We start from the raw sequence: 12,198 nt of genomic DNA on the forward strand, positions 1-12,198 counted from the left end.
ATCCGGACAGCAGCGGACCCCTCGAGCCATTCAGAGTCACCTGCAATATGATGGGTCAGAACAGTAAATGAAAGGATATATTAAAAAACATCTGAAGTTAATATATGCATTGTCATAACAAGGAACACATTAACACATAATCTCCCACATTCACATATCGGTGACCCCTTTGGTACCAAAGACATTACTAAATTATGACTGTGGTGCATGAAACCTTAAATAACACTATAAAACTCACTATTATAAAACCTTACTAACAATATATGTTTCATTTCACTGTGTACACATTGTTTTTTGTGGAATATATTATTAAAATGTATTTACACCTTTGCAACAAAAACATCCAATGGTTTCTCCAAAACGTGAGTGCATATCATAGAAATTTATCAATACCTGACTAACTCACTGACTAGTACACTTGCATATACTGTGTTTTTCAGAAGACAAAGTGTGGACAACCATTGTGAATGACCTTCCGGCTCAAAGCCCTGTGTCATCGGGTTCCAGACCTGAAGACAAGACTGTGCTCACACTCAATTACAGCATGTCTGCTGAACAGGTGACGCTAAAACTGTGTGAATTTAACAATGAAAACTGTTACACCTAACCAACAGATGCTGAACGTGGTTCTCACCTGCAGAGCTGCTCATGTTTTTGTGATTCAGGTGAACGCCGTCACCAGCAGCGCTGAGTTCTGCGAGCAGCATGTGGCGTACATGTGCTACAAATCACGCTTGCTCAACTCACCAGGTAAATGATGCTAAAAACTCATGGCGCTCATAAGAAAATTAAGTTGCTTTGAAGGAATAGTTCACCCAAAATTAAAATTAGCTGAAAATGTGCTCACTCTCAGGCCTTCAATATGTAGTAGAGTTTGTTTCTTAATCAGAACAGATTTGGAGAAATTTAGCATTCCGTCACTTGCTCCTGAATGGTTCCTCTGCAGTGAATGGGTGCCGTCAGAATGAGAGTTGATAAAAACATCACAATAATCCACAAGTAATCCACACCACTTTAGTCCATCAATTAATGTCTTGTGAGGCGTGATTGTGAAAAACGAATCCATCATTAAGACGTTTCAACTTTAAAGTGTTGCTTCTGGCTAAAATATCAGTCCTCTTTCCATTCTTGTCTAATTTATGAGAGAAATATGCACAGATCAAATACCATTTGCAAGCAAAAACTGTTCTAAACAAATCTGCGTATTTTTGATCTGAGAGAACAACAAGAGAATGGATTTTTTTCCACCGGAAGAATCATTATTATGAATTATGGAGTGGTATTTCAGCCAGAAGCGACAGTTTAAAGTTAATACACATTAATGATGGATTTGTTTCTTATAAATAGTCAGGTTTTTGCTGCACAAGAAGTTAATGAATGGACTTGAGAGGTGAGGATTACTTGTGTATTATTGTGATGTTTTTATCAGCTGTTTGGGCTCTCATTCTGATGGCACACATTCACTGCAGATGATAAGTGAAGTGACATTCAGCCAAGTATGGTGACCCATACCCAGAATTTGTGCTCTGCATTTAACCCATCCGAAATGCATAAACACAGAGCAGTGAACACACACACGCACGCACGCACGCACACTGTGAGCACACACCCGGAGCAGTGGGCAGCCATTTATGCTGCGGCGCCCGGGGAGCAGTTGGGGGTTCGATGCCTTGCTCAAGGACACCTAAGTTGTGGTATTGAAGGTGGAGAGAGAACTGTACATGCACTCCCCCCACCCACAATTCCTGCCGGCCCGGGACTCGAACTCACAACCTTTCGATTGGGAGTCCGACTCTCTAACCATTAGGCCACGACTTCCCAATATGATAATGAAATGCTAAATTTCTTGGATGGCCTGAGGATGACTACATTTTCAGATCATTTTTGTTGTTGTTGTTGTTGTTGTTTTAGATGGCTCTCCATCCACATGGTGGGTCGGCAGGGGAAATGAGAAGCACTTCTACTGGGGCGGCTCAGGACCAGGTGTGCAGAAATGTGCCTGTGGCATTGAACGCAACTGCACAGATCCAAGATACTACTGCAACTGTGATGCAGATCTGAGGCAATGGTGAGATCTTATGCTCTTCTCATTTTGCAAAAGGAAATGAGTAGGACTTACTCTTTGGATGGCAGTGTGCAGGAGACACAGAGAAAAGCTAGCTGTACACAGTCCTGGTGGCCTCATAGTTATATTGGATGCTTTGATTATCCAGAGTTTGTTGGAAATGCATACCACCATATTACATTTTTGCAGTAATATTTACCATTCAAAAAGTTTGGGCTTCTTGCTGCTTGAGAAACATTTCTGATTATTATGTTGAAAACAGTTGTCCTGCTTAATATTTTTATCGGGAACTGTGGTCATTTTTAGAGGATTCTTTGATGAATGCAAAGTTGAGTTTATTTTTTATTACATTTTTAATCCTTTGTATTAATTTATTTTAAAAATTCTTAATGACCCAGCACATTTGAATAGTAGCATATATAGTGCACAACATACTAATTTTCTTTATGCATGGAAATGCAATGCGCCAAACTTAAATTTCCAAAAACAACCACAATTTATAATAGCTCCTCCATGTCTCTGTGAACTAAAATGGAATTTGGATTTCAAAAAATGCATACTAACCATATTTATGTATAACAGGATGCCTTTCGCTGGATTTACGTAATAATTTATTGCACATTTTTACATACTAGACAGTGTGCAGTATGCAGTATGCTAATATTCCAGCTCCTCTCTGTTGCATTTAACAATGTTATATTGCCCCCTTGTGGTCCATAATTCCTCCTCTGCTTCGTGTTTATTTCTCCAGGAAAGAAGATGCTGGTATGTTGATGTATAAGGATCATCTGCCTGTCAGTCAGGTGGTGATTGGTGACGTACACCGCTCTGGATCTGAAGCCAGACTCACTGTTGGGCCACTGCGCTGTCAGGGAGATCGTAAGTGCAGAAATGCTTAAAAATGTATCAACGACACACAAACAATCACTGGCCTATCCTCAGAACTAACTGTAACTTACCTTTAAAATCGATGTTAAATGATAGGTTAATAACCTCAAATTATGTTTAATGCACACTCTGCAGTTTTAAATTTGACCAAAACAGAGATCTAATGAGTTGTCAGTGTGTTTCTTTTATAGGTCACTTCTGGAACGCAGCGTCCTTCAACACACCTGCATCTTATCTTCATTTTCCCACCTTCCAAGCTGAGACCAGCATAGACGTCTCCTTCTATTTTAAGACTTCAGCCTCACATGGCGTCTTTCTGGAAAACCTGGGCAATCCGGATTTTATTCGATTAGAACTCAAATGTAAGTCCACACACTTTTATCACCTCATCTTGAGTAGGATTGCTGTAAAGCCCTCAATGAATCCTTTCTTATCTGCATATTGTTAAGAACTGTGCTTTGAGTTTCTTTATTTATCAGTCGGAGGAAGTAAATTACAGTTCTTTCCACCAGTTATTTTAGATTATAATTTTATAGTATTTAGATTTAGATTTAAACCACTGTAGTATTTATTTTTAATTAGATTTTATTTTTATATTTTCAGTATTGAATATTTTTATTTATTCAAATTAATTTATTTTCATTGAGAAAAATAAATAAATTTGTATTTAATTTTTTTAAATTAAATTTACTGATTTAGTTTTATGCTTTTTCATTTATATTTTATTCTTATTTATTTAAGCTACATTTACATTATTTAAACTTTTTTGCTTTATTTCAGTTTTAGTACTTAAACTTCAACTTAAATCTTAGTTGCAAAGGCAACATTTCCAATATTCATTTACATTTTTAAAGGTTGTTTATATTTTTTTCATTAGGTTTTTCATTTATAATTTTTGTAATAACTTTTAATAATTCCAATTAAAAATAACAACACTGCTTCCCATAGCTGCTACAGTGGTGTCCTTCTCATTTGATGTGGGCAACGGGCCGGTGGAATTAACCGTACACTCATCTACACCCCTCAATGATGACCAGTGGCACAAGGTGGAGGTGGAGCGGAATATTAAAGAGGCTGTTTTGCGATTGGACAAGGTGCATAGGGAGGCGTGGTCAGCTCCGCCTCAGGGCCACATCCACTTGCAGCTCTTCAGCCAGCTGTTTGTAGGTAAGCAATTTGGCAGATGTTTGGGAAATAGAAGTTTAGTAGAATTATTTTACTTGTGTATCATATTTATCTCATTGTAAAATGTTAACATTTTATATTTCATTATATCTGTGTTGCTGTTACACTTTAGGTGCCTCAGGGGCGCAGAGAGGATTTCTGGGATGCATTCGTTCCCTAAAAGTCAATGGAGTGACACTTGACCTGGAAGGGAGGGCAAAGGTCACACCAGGGGTGAATCCTGGATGCTCTGGTCACTGCAGCAGCTATAGGATGCATTGCCAGAATGGAGGGAAATGTATAGAGAAATACAACGGATACTCATGCGACTGCAGTCTGACCACCTTCGACGGGCCTTTCTGCAATGAAGGTACTGCACTTATCTTACATAATTAGTGCATAACATAAATAATTGGCTGTAATGGGCTACAAATGCACGAATCTAATCTTTTAGGAGCACATTAGCCTATACAGATGACGTCAAAGCTAAAAGACATGGACTAGCTAATTTGGACCAGTTTGATTCAGTTAAATACACTTTGAAGCAGTGATCTAGTGTACTTTTTATATTCTAATGAATTAAATCATGTTGTTTGTAAATGTCTCCTTGTATCCCTTTATTAAATCATTTTAACATTGTTGTTGTTGTTGTTGTCGTCTGCTTTCATTTTAGATGTAGGAGGGTATTTTGAGAGCGGGACCCTGGTGCGGTACGACCTCATGTCCGAGAGCAGCTCTGGAGTCCCGAGCGCAGTGGGTAATCTGACCCGTGAGGAGCTGAGCTTTAGTTTCAGTACATCCCACACACCTGCAGTCCTCATCTACATTAGCTCCAAGACACAGGACTACCTGGCCGTGGTGCTGCGGAACAATGGTGAGACACGTTTGCATATTTACAGCTCAGATTTAACGTTTAAGTTCTGTTTTGGATATAAGATGTGCAAAGTCTTTTTTAATAATAGCTAAGAAACATTTACCGTAATTCCTCAAATAAAAGCCGGGGCCTTTATTTACCTGAACTGCAGAAGGTAACTGGCTTTTATTTGAAGCAGGCTTTTATTAGAGGCAGGTCTTTATTTCTAATTCCATCTGTTTGGTAAGTAATTGCGATAGTAAAAGTAAAAGTAAAAGCGATAGCGTTCCAGTGGACAGAGATCATAACATTAGCACAGAATCAGATCAGAATCAATCACCAAAAGAATCAGTTCGGTTCAGACGCGCTGTGAGTCTGAATACTACTGAATACTCTACTCTTTCCTAATGCTATGCTGTATCTCTTTCCCTTGTACTACTGTATTTCATTGCCTTGTTCTCACATGTGCAATGACAATAATGTTGAATCTAATCTAATCTAAATTGCCTTTATTAATGGTTATGTAAAGATAATATTTTTAGTTTTGGGAGTCCCCAACAACATGCATGCAAGGTCAAAAAACACTTTCATTGTCTTATAATCTGCATTTATTTTTTACCTTACATTCTCAACGGGCTATATGCTAATGTTTCTTGTTGAGGTCAACATGAAACGGCTTGAGATTTTTAAAAACAACTAATTTCAATCATTCAGAGTCAACTCTTGACTTTTGAGAGACAATAACTTTATACACGGTGCACTTTCAGATTTAAAACTTTGCACACACTGCATGAAAGGTAATTTTCAAAAATCCATAATAGGGGCACTTTAACGATAATAACCCTTCCCTCAGGTACTCTACAGATCCGCTATAACCTGGGAGGATTGAGGGAGCCGTTCACCATCAGCCTGAATCATCGTAACATGGCTAACGGTCAGCCTCATAACATCAACATCACCCGACAGGACCGACTCATTCAGCTTCAGGTGCTGTCTCTGTATCTGCCTCAATGGATACACTAGATGAAGATGGTTATATTAGATGATGACACTGCATTGGACTGAGGAGTCTGTCTGTGGTGTTGCAGGTGGATCATTATTCTACAGTGAGCTACACTCTTCCTGAAGACTCAGACACTGAGTTCAACCTCGTGAAGACCATTTTCCTGGGAAAAGTTTTTGGTAAGTAGGCTATTATGTACATATTTTAGCATCACATTTTGGGCTTTTAAGTGTGCTGTCTATTAACAAATGTTCCTTTTCTGTACTACTTTCTCTTATGCTCACTAAAACTGTGCTTAGTTGATAAAAAAAACACTAAAAACTAATATTGTGAAATATCATTACTTTATATAGCACAGCAGCTATTACTTCAGTCTTCAGTGTCACATGATCCTTTAAAAACCATTGCAGTATGCTGATTTGCTCAAGAAACATTTCTTATTGTTATCAATGTTAAAAAAAAAAACGTTGTGGTGTTTTATATTTTTGTAGAAACCATGATACATTTAGTTCATGATTCTTTGATGAATAGAACGTTAATAAAAATCATTTATACATTTAGGCATTAGTGTTCCCTTATGAAACAAGTATATATATATATATATATATATATATATATATATATATATATTGCAAAATATAATGTGATATATTAAATAATACATTTCCATATATTGGAAACTAGTGCTTATATTTTTCAATATACAACAATATATGCATTAACAATATATAGCTATAGAATGATGCATACAAATATATTTAGAAATGAAGACAAAAATAAATATGCATTGTTTGATCCTTTATTGAGTGTATATTGCAAATAGAAAATCAACATATTAGAATTATTTCTGAAGGATCATGTGACACTGAAACTGGTGCAATGATGCAGAAAATTCAGCATTGCATCACAGGAATAAATTACATTTTATAATGTAATTAAATAGAAAACAGTTATTTTAAATTGTAATAATTTCACAATATTACTGGTTTTACTGTTTTAGATGATATTGTAGATTTAAAATCTAAAAGAAATCTAAAATCTAATCAGATTTTAGATCTTTCGTTTTATAATAACAAATTTTATCATTGCTTTCACACTCACACTAAATTGTTTGCACCATCTGATATTTTCTACTGTTGTCTTTGACTTTCAGAAACAGGTCAGATTGATCCGGTGTTGATAGAGCGATATAACACACCTGGATTCGTGGGTTGTTTCTCCAGAGTGCAGTTCAACCGCATCGCCCCGCTGAAGGCTGCCCTGAGGACCGGAGTGCCCTCCACAGCCTCCATACAGGGGGTCCTGGTGGAGTCCAACTGTGGGGCATCTCCACTCACAGTACCACCAATGTCTGCGGTCTTTGACCCCTGGCAGCCAGATTCAGGTAACCAAATGATGATTAAAAAACATTTTATGGTGTTATTTTGCCCCTACATATTTTATAGTTCACTAGAAAAATTGAAATTTGTTGAAAATGTACCCTCAGGCTATCAAAGATGTAGTTTGTTGAGTTTGAGTTTGTTTCTTTATGGAAACAGATTTAGAGACATTTTTTATTACTTGCTGACCAAAGGATGCTCTGCAGTGAATGGTTGCCATCAGATTGAGAGACCAAACATCTGATAAAATCATCTTAATCCATAAATAATCCACACCACTCAAATCCATCAATGAAAGGCTTTTTTGGGTTGTTTTAAGTTTTTAAACCTGATTCTGATTCAGAGGAGATGACCTCTGAAAGCAAAGTAATAGACAAATGAGTTGTATTTTAAACAGAAACAATGATTTGAGGTAAAAAATGTTTTAATGATGAATTTGTTTACAAATACTCAGCCTTCACTTCACAAGATATTAACAGATGGACTGGAGTGGTGTGGATTATTGTGATGTTTTATCAGCTGTTTGGAGTTTCATTCTGACAGCACCCATTCACTGCAGAGGATCCATTGGTGAGCAAGCAGAAGGCTACATTTCTCCAAAAAAAAAAAAAAAAAAAAAAAAATCAGTGTTCTGACTTGAAGTGTTGCATGCATCAGTCCAAAAGAGGTTCAATAAAAAGTGCCCTTCCATTAAAAAGGGGTGAACAAAGGCTTCATATAGTGAATCGATGCATTTTTGTAAGAAAAATATCCGTATTTAAAACGCAATAATAAATTTATTTTAGTTTGCACTCACTGTTGTACACGGAAGCAGCTCTGGGTGGATGACATATGAGGTCAGCTTTGCGCATGCGCCACTCAGAAGTGACACACACTTCTACTTTGCTAAAGTAAGGAAACTTTGCTTTCTTTGATCCTGTTAACAAACGTTGTTTTTCATGAGACTCACCGGCACAAGCACAACGCTGACCTCATACGTCATTCCCCCGGAACTGCTTACATTTTACAACCGTGAGCGTAAGCTAGATTAAAGTGATTATTACATTTTGAATATGGATTTTTTTCCAACAAAAATTCACTACAGGAGGCCTTTGTTCACCCCCTGGAGCCGTGTGAAATACTTTTTTTCATAGAAGGGCGCTTTTTATTTCATTTCTTTTGGACTGAAGCATGCAATTCACACTGAGTGGCATTAAACAGTGCCCTCCCATTAAAGTAGATAGATAGATAGATAGATAGATAGATAGATAGATAGATAGATAGATAGATTATTTGTGTGTGTGTGTGTGTGTGTGTGTGAAGGTGAAAGTGACATTCAGCCAAGTATGGTGACCCATACTCAGAATTTGTGCTCTGCATTTAACCCATCCGAAGTGCACACACACAGAGCAGTGAACACACACACACACACTGTGAGCACACACCCGGAGCAGTGGGCAGCCATTTATGCTGCGGCGCCCGGGGAGCAGTTGGGGGTTCGATGCCTTGCTCAAGGGCACCTAAGTCATGGTATTGAAGGTGGAGAGAGAACTGTACATGCACTCCCCCCACCCACAATTCCTGCCGGCCAGGGACTCGAACTCACAACCTTTCGATTGGGAGTCCGACTCTCTAACCATTAGGCCACGACTTTGTGTGTGTGTGTGTGTGTGTGTGTGTGTGTGTGTGTGTGTGTGTGTGTGTGTGTGTGTGTGTGTGTGTGTGTGTGTGTGTGTGTGTGTGTGTGTGTGTGTGTGTGTGTGTGTGTGTGTGTGTGTGTGTGTGTGTCTGTCTGTCTGTCTGTCTGTCTGTCTGTCTGTCTCTGTGTCTGTGTCTGTGTGTGTGCTTACAACCACAACAATGAGTGCCTTGAGTTTTTATGGTTATTTGTGGAGTTATTTGTGGATCCTGTGGAGAGGGCAGATGAAAAGATCCGACAGTTGGTCTCAGATCTGCTCCCTGCCAACAGCAGCCCAGATACTCATCTGCCCACAGTGTTTCACTGACCTTCTGTACTACATCTTTGTCAAAAATTCCATTTTCAATGAAATAGAAGGGTCAAAGTTTAGAGTCAGAAAACAGTGCTCTTTTCTCGTTCTTTCAAGCAGGTGCCCAGTTCCCATTCACCGAGGAGCGAGTCAGCCGTGATGGCATCAACAGAGACTCTGCAAGATAGATAGATAGATAGATAGATAGATAGATAGATTATTTGTGTGTGTGTGTGTGTGTGTGTGTGTGTGTGTGTGTGTGAAGGTGAAAGTGACATTCAGCCAAGTATGGTGACCCATACTCAGAATTTGTGCTCTGCATTTAACCCATCCGAAGTGCACACACACAGAGCAGTGAACACACACACACACACTGTGAGCACACACCCGGAGCAGTGGGCAGCCATTTATGCTGCGGCGCCCGGGGAGCAGTTGGGGGTTCGATGCCTTGCTCAAGGGCACCTAAGTCATGGTATTGAAGGTGGAGAGAGAACTGTACATGCACTCCCCCCACCCACAATTCCTGCCGGCCCGGAACTCGAACTCACAACCTTTCGATTGGGAGTCCGACTCTCTAACCATTAGGCCACGACTTTGTGTGTGTGTGTGTGTGTGTGTGTGTGTGTGTGTGTGTGTGTGTGTGTGTGTGTGTGTGTGTGTGTGTGTGTGTGTGTGTGTGTGTGTGTGTGTGTGTGTGTGTGTGTGTGTGTGTGTGTGTGTGTGTGTGTGTGTGTGTCTGTGTGTGTGCTTACAACCACAACAATGAGTGCCTTGAGTTTTTATGGTTATTTGTGGAGTTATTTGTGGATCCTGTGGAGAGGGCAGATGAAAAGATCCGACAGTTGGTCTCAGATCTGCTCCCTGCCAACAGCAGCCCAGATACTCATCTGCCCACAGTGTTTCACTGACCTTCTGTACTACATCTTTGTCAAAAATTCCATTTTCAATGAAATAGAAGGGTCAAAGTTTAGAGTCAGAAAACAGTGCTCTTTTCTCGTTCTTTCAAGCAGGTGCCCAGTTCCCATTCACCGAGGAGCGAGTCAGCCGTGATGGCATCAACAGAGACTCTGCAATAATCGGAGGTGAAATATGCTGTTCCAGTATTATGCTTTTTTTATTTTTAATGTCATGAGACATTTTTATCAAGACAAACATGGAAGTTGAAGACTTATTTTGTAAAATGGATCCAGAAAAAATCTTTACAGATTAATTTTATTTTTTATTAATTTAATTTGTTTTAATAACAAGTATATTTAAAGAATATTTTACATTTTATAAAATGTTTCAATGTAATTTAATTGTTTGTTGAATCTGAATCTTCCATAATATGGAAATATATTTAAATACAACCAACTGATAATTATATATCTTTGGCTTAAATATCTTTGGAGTAGACTTTTCTAAACTTATTTTAATAACTGTATATGATTCATCATTGCAATGATTATTTTAATAACGTTGTATAAAAATGTATTAATATTAATATTTTTAAATACAATATAATCATAAAATAATGTAAAAATATTTTGAATTATGTTATCATTGCGGTAGAATATTTCGAAACTGATTTTATTACATGATTCATAATATCATTTCTCGCTCACGTAGGCATCATCGCCTTGGTGATTTTCACCATCCTCTGCACGCTGGTGTTCCTGGTGCGTCACATGTTCCATCACAAGGGCTCCTACCACACCAACGAGGCCAAAGGGGCGGAGTCTGCCGACTGCGCTGATGCAGCCATCATCGTGAATGACCCCGCCTTTACAGAGACCATTGACGAGAGCAAGAAGGAGTGGTTCATTTAGCCGCACCCCCTGGGAGGGGCTTCGTTCTCTGACATGGAAAGGAAAGGTCATTCTGAGCTTTTCGAGCAGCCGATGTGAAACGGACACTTGGCAAGTCCATTCGGACCACAGTCTTTGCACTGACTGGCATGTCTGTTCTGTAATTATTTTGTATGTATGTGAATACAGCAGAAGGACTTCTGTGAGATCAAATTCATCCCATACACACATGACGGGCATATGTCATACAGGATGACAGTAAAACAATAACATCTAATGCATTTTTATCATTGCAATACTGCTGGCAAATATGAATGCACCAAATACTCCCAATAGCACAAAACGGAATGAGTACAGAATGATTCATAATTAAGTTTCTGATAATGACATTTGATTGTATTTAAACATTTTGTTGTCAGCATCTTCAGGACAAAAATATACTGTAGCATGGTAATCAGCCAATGGCATTCTGAATCATTCATCAGTGTTAATGCAGCACTTTTGTGTCTCATGGTAAATGTTCTTTATAGTTATCAGAATTCAGTGTTATTTATCTGTTTCTCAATAAGTGCTTGTTCAAACTCTGTGGAAAACACGGCAGGCGGTATAGAGGGTTTTTATAAGGAGATGCTCTTAAAAACATGAAAGCTCTCGATAGAGAGTTTAGTTCTGTAGTAAATTATCATTAATGGTCCATTTGGTTTTAATGTGCCTCAAAGGTTCAAGGTTTCTTCTGGCCAAGCATGGATTTTTGAGATTTGATGACCCTTAATTGTTAATATATAGGAGAAAGATAACTTTTTTGTGTGTGTGTTTGCAGTTTTAATGCACTGCTCATTTGAAATCAGCAGCACAAATTTATGTATAAACCATTTTCATATTCTTTTCATTGTGCTTGGTTAAGTCGCTTTTATTTCTTAAAGGGACAGTTCTCTCAGTTTCTTTCTTCTGAAGATCTTTTGAAGAATGTGTTACCGAACAGATGATGATCCCCATTGACTTCTATGCGTTTTCTTTCAATACTATGGAAGTCAATGGGAACCAATAACTTGAGGGTGAGTAAATGAGGACAGAACTATGTCTGAATTACAA

At 38.4% G+C, this 12,198-nt stretch overlaps 1 protein-coding gene across 1 annotated transcript in view; it reads left to right on the forward strand.

Annotated features, from left to right (window-relative positions):
• Window positions 1-12,198, forward strand: part of LOC132096950 (contactin-associated protein-like 2) — a 33,208-nt gene extending 21,010 nt beyond the window's left edge. Inside the window, exons 11-24 of the mRNA XM_059502633.1 lie at window positions 1-54; window positions 441-559; window positions 666-750; window positions 1,912-2,068; window positions 2,817-2,944; window positions 3,145-3,315; window positions 3,902-4,120; window positions 4,251-4,487; window positions 4,791-4,991; window positions 5,824-5,957; window positions 6,059-6,152; window positions 7,127-7,357; window positions 10,330-10,401; window positions 10,928-12,198. Of these exons, the coding sequence (XP_059358616.1) occupies window positions 1-54; window positions 441-559; window positions 666-750; window positions 1,912-2,068; window positions 2,817-2,944; window positions 3,145-3,315; window positions 3,902-4,120; window positions 4,251-4,487; window positions 4,791-4,991; window positions 5,824-5,957; window positions 6,059-6,152; window positions 7,127-7,357; window positions 10,330-10,401; window positions 10,928-11,127 (2,102 nt within the window). The 3' untranslated portion in view covers window positions 11,128-12,198. The remainder of the gene's footprint in view (window positions 55-440; window positions 560-665; window positions 751-1,911; window positions 2,069-2,816; window positions 2,945-3,144; window positions 3,316-3,901; window positions 4,121-4,250; window positions 4,488-4,790; window positions 4,992-5,823; window positions 5,958-6,058; window positions 6,153-7,126; window positions 7,358-10,329; window positions 10,402-10,927) is intronic.

Source organism: Carassius carassius, chromosome 20 (genome assembly GCF_963082965.1).
Source record: "Carassius carassius chromosome 20, fCarCar2.1, whole genome shotgun sequence".
NCBI lineage: Eukaryota > Metazoa > Chordata > Actinopteri > Cypriniformes > Cyprinidae > Carassius > Carassius carassius.